The sequence below is a fragment of the Colletotrichum jinshuiense genome, chromosome 5 (assembly GCF_051148585.1).
Source record: "Colletotrichum jinshuiense chromosome 5, complete sequence".
Lineage (NCBI taxonomy): Eukaryota > Fungi > Ascomycota > Sordariomycetes > Glomerellales > Glomerellaceae > Colletotrichum > Colletotrichum jinshuiense.
Genome location: NC_139312.1, coordinates 2,772,640 through 2,788,423, shown reverse-complemented (window position 1 = coordinate 2,788,423; position 15,784 = coordinate 2,772,640). Strand labels below are relative to the sequence as shown.

The following is a 15,784-nucleotide window of genomic DNA, read 5'->3' as shown; positions in this document are numbered from 1 at the left end:
CCAGAACTGATGATCTACGCTTCCGAGGCCGTCAACGGCGCTTACCACTATACCAGCAAATGCGCAACCCCAGGAGGGATTCTCTACTCCCGCGAGAACCCTGGATCCACCCGCATCTACCACATGGTGCATTCAAACCGAACAACGGCTGCCGATGACGACCGATGGGTTTTGACGAATAATCCCCAGAAAATGGAGCCCGATGAGCACTGCGACATCATTTGCGTATTCAAAAAGGACTTCGTCCATTTCATGAACAGTGACACCAACAATCCTCGAATTGTCCCGGCCTCGCTTCCCGGGATGTGGATGTTGTTGCAGCCTGGCTTCAAGCTTAGCGTCATGAAGCTCGACCCGACTCCTAAGATCCAGCTCAGAAACTTCTTGGAGGGGCCTTCGGGAATCATTGACTGTCGGTCAACAACTCCTTTTATTCTGATGCGTTTGGACACTACGGATATGCACTATCCTGTCAAGTCACTTTTTGTTCAATGGGCAAATGCTTCCAGCACGACCATGAAAGCCACCTGGGTTGGCGGAGATGAGCCTTGGATCTCGGTCGCAGACCATGAAGCCAAAGATGCACTGGCCCTGGTTTCGTTCGCTGTTAACAAGATCAAGCAAGATGCCGGCACCAAACTCGCGGTGGAGAACATAGTTCTTGATGCAGACAATCCGTGTCATCGATGCTTGATCGAAGTTCCAAGAACGCTTCACCATTGGTATGACGACGGTTCAATCGAAAGAGTTGAAGATGAGCAGATGGCAGCGCAAATGGACCGGGATCTTCAGAATAAGCCACCTTCTTTTGAGGTCCAAGCCTGGCGACAACCGAACGGCGGAGACGGGAGCCAACCCAATATACTTAACATGAGGATTTCATTGAACCCAACATCGCTTGCCCACAAGGCATTCGGCCACATTACAAGAGACGTTGATCCAATGTCAGCTTTTGTCCGATCAGTTCAAGGATCTGGTACTTTCAACGTCCAGTTTGGATTTTGGGAGCCGAGTCTCAAGGAGCTGTTGCCTTTCCGTCAGAGTATGCAGCCGATTCAACCGGACGATTATTCACTTGGCTACGCCGCGCAGCCACCCAACTTTACTCGAAACGGGATGATGCTGCGACGTGATCAATGGGAGGCCGTACAATGGATGCTGTTACGGGAGCAGTATCGACCATTTGTCGAGCGAGAGGTTGAAGAGTGCATCTTGCCATCGGTCAACGTGCGTCTTAGTGCTGTTGCCAATGTTGAGAATCATGCTCTCGGAGGAGTTCTGGCACACGACATTGGCTACGGAAAGACCATCGTCACGCTTGGTCTGATCGACTTCACGAAGAGTCCCGAGAATGAGGCTAAATCTATCCGGCAGCGGGTAGAGTGGTTGAAAGGCCACAGCCTTGTCCACCTCAAGGCAACTCTAGTCATCGTTCCGCCACACATTGTATCTCAATGGGCAAGCGAGGCCGCAAAGTTCGTTGGACGTGGTCTCAGGGGCCGGGGTAACGGTCTACTCACTATATACACCATCACGAAACCCGATGATGTTGTGCGCGAGAAAATGGTCACCGCGGATATTATCATTGTCAGCAGCACGATTGTCTGTTCAGACAAGATCCTCGAAAAGCTCGCCGCCGTTTCCAAGCTTCCCTCCATCCACCGCAAGAAGTCGGCGTTGAAGGGCCGAGATTATCAGGATTGGTACTCTGAAGCTCTAGAGACCATGAAGACTTCGGGCTTCGACTTTGACAACCCGGAAAACACGAACAACTCGCAGATCGAGACGGCAATCCGAGGTCGGCGTGAGACCACAAATACCTGGGTTCAGAAAGCCAAGGCCGGCAATGTAGGCTCTAGCGACCGAAAGCAACAAAAGACAACGAAGGTGCCCATGAGAGCTGCCAACAAGAAAGCCACGTCTTCAAAGTCGAATGCAAAGGACGCGACTTCAAAGTCAAATACAAAGGATCCCGAGCAGCTTGACGTGGTGGAAATCTTCAAGAACGGCCGACTTCTTGAGATGTACACGTACCAGCGTGTAGTTTTCGACGAGTTCTCGTATGAAAACACACCCGTCGCCACGTTTTTCCAGAATCTTGTTGCATCTGCAAAATGGATTCTCTCCGGAACTCCTCCCACAGCCAACCTTCGCCAAGTTTGCGACATAGGCAAATTGCTCAATGTCCATGTTGCGCGTGTTGCGCCTTCAATGCCAGGTTATTTCCCCAATATCACAGTTGGGCCCGTAGTCTCTGAGCAGACCGATGGCGAGCAGTATCGCAGCTACACCGAGAGCTCGTCTGCTCAACTTGCTCTCGACCGTCACCTGCAGGCTCAGTATTTCATCGGCCATTTCTTTCGGAAGAACAAGACGCACCTGGAAAACGTGAATGTTCAGGAGCTCATCTGCTTTGCGCCGATGCAACCCCAGGAAGTCTGCGTGTACAATCTGACACAGCAGGCGCTTTACCAGGGAAAGTGGGATGCGAATGAGATGCCATGCCATACTGGACCACTGGTCCGAAACATTCTGGACAAGGAAAAGGTTGGCAGTGCCGGTTCTAAAGTCAAGTCGTCGGGCAAGTCCATTTGGGCGGGCGCCATTGACGCCCTGCTTGTTCTTGCGTCAGTGTCGGCTCAGTACAGTCTTCCAGCCTTCCAGGTCATGAAATGGATTGATGCCGAAGAGACACTGACGTTTGGAAGAATAAGTCAACTTGCAGCCAAAACAAGTTCCTACTATCTTGATCACTGCAGCGTCATCTTGGCATCTCAGTTCGACATGATGATGTATCTCGCCGATGCCATTGAAAAAGACGACACCCCGCGCAACAGCAACTGGAAAGCTAAGGAGGAGGCATACATGGGTCACATGAGAGACATAATCAGCATCTTCGAAGACGGTAAAGAGCGTGACGTTGATAACCGGGAATGTGTCCGCTTCATTAAGCACGCTATCCTCGGCCAGCGGTCTCGGAATGCACTTCCGTACAACCCCCCGCCTGGCCACAATACTTGGGACTTCCGTACTTGGAGCGGAAGGGATGGCGGCCCCGCAGCATTCGACCAAGTGGACTGGTGGCTTCTTAGGGCGACAGATGAATTTCCCGACGAAGAGATACACGAGATGAAAAACCGGTGGATCAACCCCGAAACCGACGGCCCCGTCACCGACAAAGGAGAAATCATTGAGATAATTCGAGCAAAGCAGCTGGACTCCAACGAATCTGCGCACCAGTGCATGGCATTGGCTCTCGGGCTCAAAAAGGACAACCACTGCGATAACATGTTGGCTCGGCTTCAAAGACACTTGAACGGCAAGTCAACGAAGGAGGACTTTGAGTTTGGAATCCAGCTTCCACATGAACGACCCCAGAAGGGCAAAACGTGTAAGCCCCGAGGCCAGAAAATTGATGAGACCCTCAACTGCTTCATGTTGGTGATCCAAAGCATTCAAGCCGGCATCAAGATCACAACGGAAGCCTGGAGAAGACAAATTTTTGCAATGAAAAGCAACTGCCTGCAAAATGGTCAGGGAAACGCTTACAACTATTTACCCACGAGATGCAGCAAGTGCCTAAAAGTGATCAAGGATATCATGTATGGCTTTCAGTCTATTGCGTGCGGCCATACGCTTTGCCGGGACTGCTACAACTCTTTCTCCGAGAGTGGGATTCAGGAATGCCCTGTCAAGTGCTGTACAGCAATGAGCCGCGGGTCCTACATGCCGTGGGACACCTTTGTGGACCAAGATCCTGAGAAGATGGTGGCGGACTTGTCGACAACGCCTAGCGCCAAGGTACTTAGTATCGAGCAGGCCATCTTGAAAGAAGTCGCGATCGACGAGAAGGTTCTCATCTTTACAGCCTACGGTGGAATCAAAGAAGAGCTCCGGGCCTACTTGCATGGACATCATGCCCACCACCTTGGTGTGTACATGACCAACGGCACCGAAGGAGACTCTAAAACGATCGACGCCTTCAAAGGACACCAGGGCAAGGCTGTGCTAATTCAGAGCCTCATGTCCTCCGAATCCGCCGGCACCAACCTCACCGAGGCCAATCACGTCATGTTTGCTGGCGTTCTTTTCACTGATACTGAAAACTACGACATGTACATGCAACAGGCCAAGGGCAGAGTCATCCGATATGGTCAGACACGGACGGTTCATGTCTACCACTTTGTCTCTCCGGCCACGATCGAGTTCGACATAATCAACAAACGACAGAACGGCAGAATCCGGAACTGGAACCAACTTGATGGCCGCGTCCCCATCCCAGTCCCCCAGGATGTTCCCGATGACCCCCGTTATCCCTTGCGTTACCGTCCTTGGCTGGACGAAGCTCCGGTGGAGAAGCTTCTTCGCTCTGTTGAGTTTGAGGAATTTGAGAGCCGTTAATGGTTAGTGTTAGTAGGAAGAATGAGAGCTTGGGGACGAAGCTCATTTGGAGGAACGTTCACCGTCTACGCATACTTCGATTTTGGAAGGACGTCTTCTTCGGATAGGAAAGATGGCAAGGTTTTTGATCCGGCACGAACTGGAATCAAGAACGACTATTGGGGAAATTTTTGAGGAACCTCCTCCTCCCCCAAATTTGGGGTACGTCTCCCGGCCACATAACAGAATGAAACATGATAACGGGCCAGGAGAGTATCGAGGGTTTCTACCCAGAGGCGGCAGGGTGGAAGGTTGGACGGTTGGCTTCCCCGTGGAAAGGGGCTTTCTTAATACTGTTTGAGTACACTATATGGAGTGGCCATGGTTTGAGGCCGGATTTGTACGAGTGCAACGGATACGGAAATGGGCGGAAATTGGCAAGATTGACAATGGCTAGGCAGAACCGAAAACATTAAAAGATTTATTAATCACCAATACGATGTCCCAGGCTGTGATTAACGTCTTTAATTTTTAACTGGCCGTGGTAGAATGAGCTGCTGGACACGAAAGACTTGGCTAGTTGGCCTCCTATCAGGTTTTTTGAGCGACCTCATGCCTGAACCCTGCAGTAGGCACTTGGGAGCATCAACTTTGTATTTCACGATCAATCTGGTGGTATAACGGTGTCGCTCCCGTTTCCCAGGTGATGAGCAACACGGCTGTTCCTTTGACGCCTCTCTAACACGCGCCGATCGACCTGCTAACACGCACATTCTCTTGCCAACAATCATCGTACATGGACATCCCAACACCTCCCTTCCCAACAAGCTCCAAGCACCGATCATAGCTTCGCAACGACGGGCATCCTCTCTGGGACCTGCACCACAATCGCCGCCCCGTCACCCGCAGCCGCGAACTCAACCTCCTGGCAGTCCTCCAGGCCGACCCCGCTCGCAAACTGGCTCACAACGAAATCAATGGCAGTGCCCTGAGGCCCCAGGGCGACCATTGGCGCGTGCCAGGTCCCCGCCCCGTAGGTGACGGCCTGCCCGGGGTACGCAACGAAGGCCTTGAGGCCCTTGAGATCCGGGAGACCGCGGCCCTTGCCGCCTGTTTGCGGGGCGGGGAGGGTCTCTGTCTGCGGGCTGGGGGTAGGGAGGGTGGGCGCGACGATGACGAGGTAGGCGGCGGAGCTCGCGCCCGCCGAGGCGGCGAAGGGCACGAAGGTCTGCGTGGTGAAGGGGTGCCTCTCTAGCACGGTGACGCGGAAGCGGCCGCCCCGGGACGGGCCGGCGTAGGTGTACGGCAGCAGGGTCGAGATTGGGGGGGCCGACGGCGGGGGGGCGGGCTCCAGGGGGCGGGCGGCGCAGGAGAAGATGCTGACTATGGGCCGGGAGGACTTGCTCGGGGCCTGGGGGTAGAGGTTGAGGGGGGTCGAGACATTTTGGTACTTGATGGCGGTGCCCTGGTTTGCGGAGACGGCCTGGTGGAGGAGGTTCGGCGGCAGGCTGGTCGAGGGGCGGATGTCCGGGTGAGGGTTCTCGATTACATCGCCGAAGGAGGCGAAGGCGGCGCGGGTGAGGGGCTCGGCGGGGATGAGGAGGGTGAGCGGGGTTGTGAGCGTGGTCGGCATTTGGGGCGTGTTGATTTCTGGATTCTGTGCCGGGGTTGAGTAGGTGGTGAGCCGGATGTGTGTTGGAGGTGAGATTGGGTATGGGCTTCGTGGCTTGGTGTGCTTGGGTGTGGGGGGGGTGTGTGCAGGATGGCTGATGGAGGATGAGGTTGCAGTGAGAGCTCTCGACTTTCATGAGCTTACATGAAAGGTGGGAGCTTGGGGAGTTGTGAGCCTGAAGCTTCCGCTTTGGGTGTGGCCCGTGCATGTTGTCTCGGAGCATTGGCGTCGATGGGGCACGATAAGGATGTGGGGAGGGTTACGTGGGGTCATTAACAGATGTCATCTGCGCCTAGCAACCCTCACCTCGGCCCCGGGTCTTTGGTTGCGGAACGCACTGTCTCGGACTTCCCAACGTCACGTCCTCGACATGCAGGGCCTCATGTTTCTCCGAAAGGCGAGGATCGTTACCTGTTTTTTCTTTCTTTGTCCGTCTCTGTGGCTGCTGATGCAGATCTTACCGGTCATCGCAGGAATTGGAGCCGAGGCGGCTTCCAGGTTGGCCCGGGCAGGAAGCAAACGACGTGGCCGGTCGATTGAACGTATTCGGCGTTCCAACTTTCGTCATCAGACTCTCCCACAAGCCAATTCATGGAACACCATCCAAGCATCTCTTCTCGTTGTTTCATCTCCTGACCACGAGATGATGGGGTGCCAAGACCACGACCCTTGCTCAACATCGGCATCAGGCCAGCGAGATCAAGTTCTTTTACTGTCAAGATGAATGGATTACGATTATGAGTCAATAGGACGCGTTCGTTGATCTCCTGAAATATTTCCATCCTTGAGGCAAAGGTTGGACCATTGTCTTTTAGGGAATATCATGAACCGAGACTTTTTAAAACCGACCCAATCCGCGAGGGATGGCCGAGCAAGCATCAATGCCTTTCTTGGAATATCATTTGGCCTGCCTTACCTTGTGGGAGCATTCAATGAGATATTCGTTCTGGTTCGCAGTACCTTTTTGGAGCGAATGGGGTTCAGAGACCGCCGGTACAGGCTGGGACTTCAGGGTGTGCTCAATCGCTATTGTGTCCAAATACCACGAACTCTATGTCATCTGATGTCTGCACACCTGTTTGGACTCGCACCCGAATCGAGCAATTTGTGGAAACAGAGTCACGAGGATGTATTGCTTGGAGGTGCCTCGGTTCAAGTGATGACATGACGTTCGGTGTGGCCCTACTTCCTACGGCAAACTTAACCAGGCCGGCAAAATGGCTGGAAATCTAACCTCGGTGGTATACTCACACCCTGGACGCTCGGCATTCCCATAGGGTTATATCGAGGGAGCCGAGTTCTCCATGACAAGGGATACCAATCTGACAACAAAGCATGCATCCCACCCATCGCGAATCTGGGGAGAGCCATCTTGGTAGAGTTTGAAAACCAATTTATCTCGAGTACCCGTGGAACACCCCAAGCCACGCCCTACGCCAGTGCCAAAGTTTGGTCTGTTCCAGCTATCTGGCGGAGCATCCGCTCAAATACATCAAAACCTAGGCGCAAGATGTAGTCGTGTTCCGTCCCGGGGACCACGCAGCTCGTGTACTCAATCTCATCACCGCGCTGCTCAGCCCTCCAGCAATGGTCAAACCACTTTGGCCCATCCTTGGTGCCAATCAAATGATCCTGCTCCGAAAAGAACACCTCCACCCGCAACTTTGAAGCCCCCGCCCCCGCTGCCGCTGCCGCGCCGGCAGCCAGGCTCCTCTCTGCATTTGCCAAAAGGGGGACGAACGTGTCGTAATCCTGCCATGCGCCCCAGTACCCCGCGTCCCCCCCTCGCTTCAGCAGCAGAATGACATCCTGGCTGAGACCCTGCGTGTTCTCGGAGTACACTCGCTTGAAGAGCGGCTCCCACAGCCGTTGCTCAAACTTGGCCATATTACCGCCCGGCCCTGGCGCGGCGGTCGGCGGCGTCGCCTGCGGAGACGGCAGGAGGCGGTTGAAGGCGACGCTGCTCATTTCCACCGCGGGCCCGACGCTGCGATTGAAGAAGCCGGCGACCGCGTGGAACTTTCCCAGCACGGCGTCGGGAAGCCCGCCGGCGAGCGTCATGGTCGTGATGCCCGAACGGGACGGGCGAACCCACGGCGTGCACAGGCCCACGTAGGGGCGCGTGGGGGAGAGGAGGTGGCGGAGGTGCAGCAGCGTGTTGAGCGCGTAGATGGTGCCGCAGCTGTGCGAGGCGACCGAGATGTGGCGGACGCCGAGGTGCTCGAGGAGGGCGGGCACCATCTCGAGCCAGACGCGGACGCGGTCCTGCACGCCCACCTCGGACGTGCCGCCGAAGCCTGGCCTGTCCGGGTTGATTATTCGGACGCCGTACTTTTTAGCGAGCTCGTCCTTGGCGATGTGGAGGTAGCGGCTGCGGCTATGTGTCAGTGATATGTGCGGGGGGCACGGCGGCGAGGAGGGTGGACCAGAGAATGGGATTGGCTTACCTGCCCAGAAGGGGACCACAGAGGAGCATGACGTGCTCGCGGGATGGGTCGTCTACATTCCGGTAGCCGTAGTCGCTGTACGTGACCTGGAACGGATGCGGCCGGTTGGGCCCGGCCGGCAAGGTGAAGGTTTGATGGAACCGGGGGTCATTGAGAAACTCTGCGGGGTCCGGGTCGGGGCTGGAACCCCGCTCGGCCGCCTCTTGCGAAGACATCGGTGTCTTATCGGGGTATCGGTGAGGATACCAGCTATTGAGTTCTCGGGAGGTGGCGCTATTGAGGTCTCGGGGTGATGGGTATCAAGTCATCAGGGTGGATGTAGGTAATCTGTTGAGATGCTTCCTGCTGACATTTCGGCGGTGCCTTTTTCTTTTGTTTTTTTCTGGGCGCTCCGTATCTGGGGCAGGACCCGGATGACCAGCGGGCCGTCGCCGACCTGTGCCGCTGTGCCGCAAAGGAGCGCGCGTCGGTGTGCTAGGGAAGGACTTTGGTGCTTACTTCTAGGGAGATGCCGTGCTGACTACGCCGATACAGTGCGTCCAACACGGAATTCCACGCGAACAGGCCTCTAACCGCGAACAAAGAAATCATCTCAATAAATTGCCCACGAGCTCATTGAACCTTTGAGAGCCGGTCCTCTCTCTCCTCCGCGACCGTTGTAGGCTTGGCGGACATCGAGGCAGTACAGGCACAGTATGCGCCCTTGTCGAGCGTCTTTTGGCCTGATGTCGAACCTCCCCTTCTCGAAAAAGAAACGTAAAAGACTAATTGCATCTACATCTAGAAAGTGGCTATAGAAACTGCTGCAAGGTTTCAACCATTGGAGATAGTCACTGGCATTCGCATGTGTCGTGGCTGACGGATAATCATGTTTGATATGAACCCAAAGGTCCAACCCGCTCACGACCATAGTCTTACACGCAAAAGCGTCCCATGGTTCGGAGTATTGAAACTATGAACAGCGCCTTCCATGGGCCGCAGACGAAAGGGTGACCTTTCTGGGCTCCACGGCGAGGGCCGCTGCCCAAGTGCTGGCGTGAACAACCAAGGTTGCCAGCAGACACGGAGGACCATTGCATCGCGACGAGTTAAGCTTTTGCAGAACCAAGCGAGCAGGAAGCCCTACATGCGTACCAGAAGCGTATCCTCGCGATACGTAAACCCTCTCGCGACCCTGATGACTTGAACCCAGAGGTATATAAGCCCGCCCAACGCTTCAACCGTTGCTCAAAGAACACACTTCCGAGCCATCCATTCATCGTTTCCAAAAGACTTGTCAAATTCTTCTCCATCCCCCCCCCTTAAAAAAAAGACCACGCCCTTGGGAATACCTCACATCCACCAAAAGATAAAACACAAGATGCGTCTCGCACTCCTCATCGCCGCAACAAGCGGCCTCGCTGCCATGGCCGCCGCCGCGGCGGCGCCCCAGCCGTCCGAGGAGCAGTTGTTCTACGACGACATCTCGGCGCTGAACGACGACATCGCCGCCGTCGAGGCCGACCTGGCCGCTGTTGACGCGGACCTCAGCGCCCTGGAGGGCGTGCCCGCCTTCTTCGGCGCCATGCTCGAGGCGCTCTACCTCAAGGACCAGGACGACGAGACGCTGCTGCGGGACTTTGAGTACGAGCTCGAGGAGATTGCCGCCGCCGAGGCGTTCGAGGAGGACGCCGAGGAGGTGGCTGCCGATGTCGCCGCGCGGAGCCTGGACCGCCGCGGCGAGGAGGAGAAGACGAAGGGTGAGACGAAGGCCGAGAAGGAGGACGAGAAGAAGGCCGGAAAGAAGTTCGGGAAGAAGGACGGCAAGAAGAAGAAGGGCAAGAAGCAGGACAAGAAGGCCGACAAGGCCGCCAAGAAGGACGAGGTCAAGCAGAAGCTCTTCGCCGCGGCCGTCGAGCGGGCCATCGCGGCCTGGAAGGCGGCCTGCGCCAAGGCCGAGCAGGCCGGCGGCAAGTGCAAGCGGCCCGACAACGCGGCGCTCATCGCCCAGTGCGCCGGCGACGTCAGCGGCGACCGCGTCGAGGTCCTGGACGCCACCGAGAGCCGCCTCACGATGGCGGGCCTGCCCCGGAGCTGCTGCGACCTGATGCAGGAGTGGCGCGACATCGAGGGCCACGGGGCCGAGGCCCGGGTCGTCGGCGACGGCGTCGTCGAGTTCAGCATCTAGTAAAGGGGGAGAGGGTTTCTGTTGTTGCTGCTGCTGCTGCTACTGCTACTGTTGTGGTGTTTTGGAGTGGGACAGGGACGGGGGCGGGCTGACGTTGTGGAGGATACGTCCCAATGCCGCCAGGATAACGGTTTGGTTTCCATTTTCTTTTAATATTTTTTTTTCTATCCTTGTCCCTTTTTACATCGACGACACGGCTCTCTGTGTGGCGATGGCTCTGGGGGACACGGGATCGGGCCTCGAAGGGACGGACGGCTTACAAGTTTGGGTTGGGCGGGACATTTTCTTTCCTCTGTTTTCACCTCCTTGTTCTACTCTAGTGAATGAATGTACTTGTTTTATTTATTTACTGCACAACCGGCCCCGCACACTCCCGTCTACCGCTGAGGTCATCCGGCAAGCCCCTGACGTAACTAATAAGATGCCGTCGAGTTACTCTGCCTCCTCGTGCACATGTTCTGTCGTATTCCGCGGTTCGATGCCGTCCGTGAGGTCCATTAATGTAGGGCGATGTATACGTGCGTGGTACGAGGGTCGAATGGAGGACTCGACATGGATCAAAACCCTCGGAGCTTGAACCTCGGAACATAACAGACGGGCACAAGACCTCGACATCGTCGGGGAGGGCCATCCGCGTCAGGTGTCCCCCACATCCACCCGAACAAGTCCACGAAGCAATGGGTGTCACTAGCGCTTATCGAACCACAACGAATACGGCCATATGACAATTAATATTGACAAGCTCGCTCTCCTATTCACAGGAGAAGCAACTCTATATACCCGTTTCCCGTCGGAAAAAAAGAACCTGCCACGTTATCTCACACACATCCATCCGTCTACACGCAAACTTTGTACAAGGCGAACCCCCCAAGCCGGTCGCTCAAGGGCACCATCCTGCTTCGAGAGGGAAGGACCTGATCGCTATGAAATGCCCCAAGAGGCCGAGGAATGAAAGAACAAAGTGTGTCATAATGGGACAAATAAGGAGAAAAGAAGAACAGCTGTGGTATGTTTCTGCGATGCAATACCTGATGGAATCTTGCTCCACGGGTAGAAGGCGAACAAGCAAAAGAAAAAGAAAAACGCCTCGCTCCGACGGCGACACTGTGCCGATTTCCCCCATCTCCTCGGCAGCCCCGCATACGTATGGACAAAATGCGCCGGTGGAGATCGTGCGGTGTTTGCAGACCAAGACGGCGCCTGCTCGAAGGTCATTATCCTTCATAAACTCTCGGCCAAATGTGGGCTCGTGGTGTCTCGCAGACGCCCCATCTTCGGGATCACATCAAGCATCGGGCCCTGTTCGACGCGCCTCATGTCCAGTCGCCTCGACTGCCAGTGTTCCGTTCCACACATTGCCAACATCATATCAGAGAGACCATGGAACTCAGTTTGAAGCAAGTCTTGTTCGTACATCGTACACCATCGTGTTGCGTGAGCGCATTCAGCCGTAAAACAGCTCGAACTGGGTCGCGAAGCCAGGTTCTGTCGGCTTGACCTCCTTGATGGGGTGGAGAATCATCGGCGGCAAGCAAGGGCGACCGTGGGCCTTCTCCCAGTTCTTGCCTCCAATCTTGGTATCGATATACCCGATCCAGTTGTTGTACAATCTTGGGGGAGGCTCCGCGCGGTAGTACCAGGTCATGCCCTGGTACCGGCGTTCTCTACCCCAGCCCATGGGGCTGCCTTCGCCACCGCTCTCGCCGCGGGGTCCGGGGTTGAACCACTGGGCAAGGAAGGTGCCGTTCCAGGGACGATCGAACCAGGTGGGGTGGGGCGCGAAGACCGTCTTGAAGCCGTGGAGAAGTGCGACGGTCTGGGGGGTCATCTCGGAAGCGATGTGGTTGCCGCGGAGGTTCTCGACGTGCATGATGTCCAAGAGACGCTTCGAAACGCGGGACTGGGTGACGATGGTGGTCCTACGAGGGAGCGTCTTCGCGGGGTCGGGGAACTGCTCGTTCCTGTAGCCCCAGATGTGGTCGGAGATGATCCAGCTGCTGTTGATGGGGTTGAAGATGGGACCGACGGTAATCATGTCGGCATCCTCGCCAACACCCCACTTGTACGGGTCCTTCTCAGGGTTTTCGACGGGAGGCTTGGGGCCGACCGGGTTGATGAAAGGTAGCTTGGGGGGTCCCCAGATCTGGTTGCCACGAGTGCGCTGCTCGACGTCCTTGCGGAAGTCGGTATCGTAGTCCCCGTGGTACTCGGGGATGTAGTAACGCTCGTTGCGCTCCCACAGGCCCCTGCGGGGCTGCTTCCTGGCGAACCCGTCGAGCCGCTGCAGGAAGTCGTAGTTGTGGCCGATGATTCTGGCATCCATCTCCCAGTTCCAGATGAAGTCGAACTCGGGGTGGTCCTGGCTGAACTTCTGCACGGAGAGCCACTGAGCCGAGTGGACGCTCTTCTCGTTTTCGTCCGTGAGAGCAGTGTAAACGTTCCAGACGGCCTGGTCGTTCCACAGCTTGGTGATGCCGTGGAACTCCAGAGGCACATGCTCGTTGAGCACGTACTGGTAGGTCGCCTCGTCGTTCCAAATGTCGAGCGCCTGGTCGCGGACGTGCAGCAGCAGGAAGATCTGGTACTCGCCGCCGGATCGGAGGGAAAGCTCGGAAACGAGAGAGCGAATGACCTGCTTGTCATTGTCGGTGTACTTCTTGCCGGTGTAGGTGCGCAGAAGAACGGCGGTTCGGGTATCGGGCTTCGTGACCTTGGCAGCTTTTGATCCGCCAGTAAATCCTCGAGCGACGGCGCGCTTCTCAGCCTCGTCCACATCCCGACCGTACTTCTCGGCGATGTCGGGGTAGGCAGTCTTGATGTACTCGTTCGGCTTGCCGTCGTCAAACCGAGCCGCATTCCTCTCGATACACTTCTCCTGGAGATCGCCCCAGTTGATGTTGTCCCAATCGATGCGGAGGCCGGCCTTGCTGAGCTGAGGGAGCAGACCGTAGGGGCCGAGCCTGGTCTCGCGCTCGTAGCAGATGTTGCCGTCCATGTTCAGGATGTCGAAACCGCCGAAGCCTGGGTTGGGGAACTTTGCGGGGTGGCCCTTGAAGACCAAGAGGTCCTCGACGGGCTCGCCAGTCGCACCGACACACGGCACAACCGGCGCGCGGTGCGTCTTGTTCCATTCCAGGCCGTTGTAGTCGGGGTAGGGGTTGAAGTAGACGGCTCGCTGGTTCGTGTAAGCCTCCTCTTGCGTGCCGGACTCTCGGAGATTAGCGGCGTGCTCGGCGGTCCTGTTCTCCTTGTCCTTCAGGGAGTTGAGCGTGTTTCCGTAGATCGCATCGTTACCGGGAAGCCTGTAGAGTTGTAACGGTCAGTAATCTGCGCGCCCAATCGACAATCGACGTTTCCGCGACAGCGGTTTGGCGGGTAAAGCACATACTTCTTGGCGGCCTCGTACAAGCGCGCGAACTCGTCTCGCAGGTCCTGTTCATGCTTTTCTCTCTCCTGCTTCAACTTCTCCTCGTCCTGTTTCCTCTCTTCCTCCGACTTTGGCGGCTCGAGGTTCTCGGGCGGCGGAGCGGCGCCGTGGTCCCAGGGGACTACGCGATATCCGGCGGGAGCGCCGCGGGTGGCGAGGAAGTAGACGGAGACGACAGCCAGGGCCAGGAAGAGCAGCGTCTTTGGGCGGGCCCTCGGGGCGACGAAGCCCCTCGGCGATTGCTGCTTGAGCATGGTCAACATTGCCAGCGCGGCGGCAGCTGCAACGGCGGCAGCGACGGCGACGGCAACGGGCGGGTTACTAAAAATCGGCGGCCTGAAACGGGTGCGATGTCGCTATCAGACGGCGATTGGGTGACGGTGGAATGTTGTCTCAGCGCTATAGAGGCATGCTGCGGCGAGACACTACCAGAGGGGGACAACGACGCAGCGCAGAACTCGAAGTTGACGGAGCGTGGTTTCTCGCGCTCTCTCGCAGACCGAAATGGGCAGCGCGGTTGACAACAATGCCGTTGTTGAGCGGGACTAGAATGGGGCTTGGCGAGATTGGATAAGGCACCTTGATTTTAAAGAGTGGCACGGCTCCTATCAAAGAAGACCCTGTTTGGATTTTTTTGGGGGGTGGGTGTGGTGCAATTGACCGGGGCGAGGAGAGGAGCGCGGGGAGATAGAGATGCCTCCTCCGCGAGTAGGGAAAAAAAAGTGATGTGCGAAGTGAAACGACGAAAAGGTCGACTGGTCAAGCAAAAGCCCTGGACGCTGTTGCTGCAATCGCAGTTTGCAGATGGCAAAAGGGAGTGGGTGGGAATGAAGGAAGGAAGAACGGCAGCGAAGACGACGACGACGGATGGAGACCAGGAGTGAGGTCGACCGACCACTGGGCAATCAATGGCAGCAGGAAGTACCAGCAGACAGGCAGGATGGGATGGACAGGAGAGGCGGCAAGCCACACTTGGCAAGAGACAAGGCGGCGGATCTTGGAAGCGGAAGCAGGGAGCGAGGAGCTTGGAGGCAAGGAGAGGAAAAGGGACGGAACAGACACACGACTAACCCGTCTCGTTCGTCTTCTCAATCCTACGTCAACGGCAACGGGCGATGCAGGGCGCCGTTGGATTCGCTCGCACGCAACAAGTGGGTGGATTAAAATGGATAGGAAGGGAGCATGCACAGTATCTGTAGCTCCAAGGGGGTTACTTGACGACAAGGTAGGACACGTACCATCATACACTGCCGGCGGTACGTGGTAAGAGGACGGGCCGGTTGCGAGCCCATCTTCAGGTTTTGGGTGTAGATCACCAGTGGCCGCGAGAGCAACTAATCTCTAAAAGAGGGACGCGAGTTTTCCCACACGGCGCGGATCTCCCCCACCCCAGGAAGGGGGAGGGCGACGAGGGCGAGGATTGGATGGTTTGCTATTGCTCCGGCAGCCGGCAATCAATCCATCACAGGGCGGGCGTGGGCGTGGGCGGGACACAGCAAGCAAGGTGTGGGCATCGCATTGTAAGACGTGTGTTTTTTTTTCTGCCCATCCGTGTGCGATTGTCGACGGCAAATAAAAATTAAATAAAAGGGGCGTAGCCAGCCAAGTCCGGACTGGAGCGCAGGAGAGAGCACTCTAATCGGCCATAACCACTTGGGCAGCACGAGTAGTGCGTCGCTGCTGGGCCAGCG

At 56.4% G+C, this 15,784-nt stretch overlaps 5 protein-coding genes across 5 annotated transcripts; 2 read left to right on the top strand and 3 right to left on the bottom strand.

Moving 5' to 3' along the window:
• Positions 1-9: 9 nt before the first annotated feature.
• EsH8_V_000696 (uncharacterized protein) lies at positions 10-4,401 on the top strand (the record flags this gene model as incomplete). Its single annotated transcript, XM_083273212.1, has 1 exon — positions 10-4,401. One exon carries the CDS (start codon positions 10-12, stop codon positions 4,399-4,401), a length of 4,392 nt encoding a protein of 1,463 aa, XP_083125927.1.
• An 820-nt stretch (positions 4,402-5,221) lies between these two features.
• Positions 5,222-6,013, bottom strand: EsH8_V_000695 (ureidoglycolate lyase; the record flags this gene model as incomplete). Its single annotated transcript, XM_083273211.1, has 1 exon — positions 5,222-6,013. The coding sequence occupies one exon, from the start codon at positions 6,011-6,013 to the stop codon at positions 5,222-5,224; it is 792 nt and encodes a 263-aa protein (XP_083125926.1).
• Positions 6,014-7,483: 1,470 nt separating this feature from the next.
• EsH8_V_000694 (alpha/beta fold hydrolase) lies at positions 7,484-8,714 on the bottom strand (the record flags this gene model as incomplete). The annotated part of the gene is made up of 2 exons (XM_083273210.1): positions 7,484-8,423; positions 8,500-8,714. The coding sequence occupies 2 exons, from the start codon at positions 8,712-8,714 to the stop codon at positions 7,484-7,486; spliced, it is 1,155 nt and encodes a 384-aa protein (XP_083125925.1).
• Positions 8,715-9,859: 1,145 nt separating this feature from the next.
• Positions 9,860-10,666, top strand: EsH8_V_000693 (uncharacterized protein; the record flags this gene model as incomplete). The annotated part of the gene is made up of 1 exon (XM_083273209.1): positions 9,860-10,666. The coding sequence occupies one exon, from the start codon at positions 9,860-9,862 to the stop codon at positions 10,664-10,666; it is 807 nt and encodes a 268-aa protein (XP_083125924.1).
• Positions 10,667-12,110: 1,444 nt separating this feature from the next.
• On the bottom strand, positions 12,111-14,356 carry EsH8_V_000692 (DUF3405 domain-containing protein; the record flags this gene model as incomplete). Its single annotated transcript, XM_083273208.1, has 2 exons — positions 12,111-13,968; positions 14,055-14,356. 2 exons carry the CDS (start codon positions 14,354-14,356, stop codon positions 12,111-12,113), a joined length of 2,160 nt encoding a protein of 719 aa, XP_083125923.1.
• Positions 14,357-15,784: the final 1,428 nt, after the last annotated feature.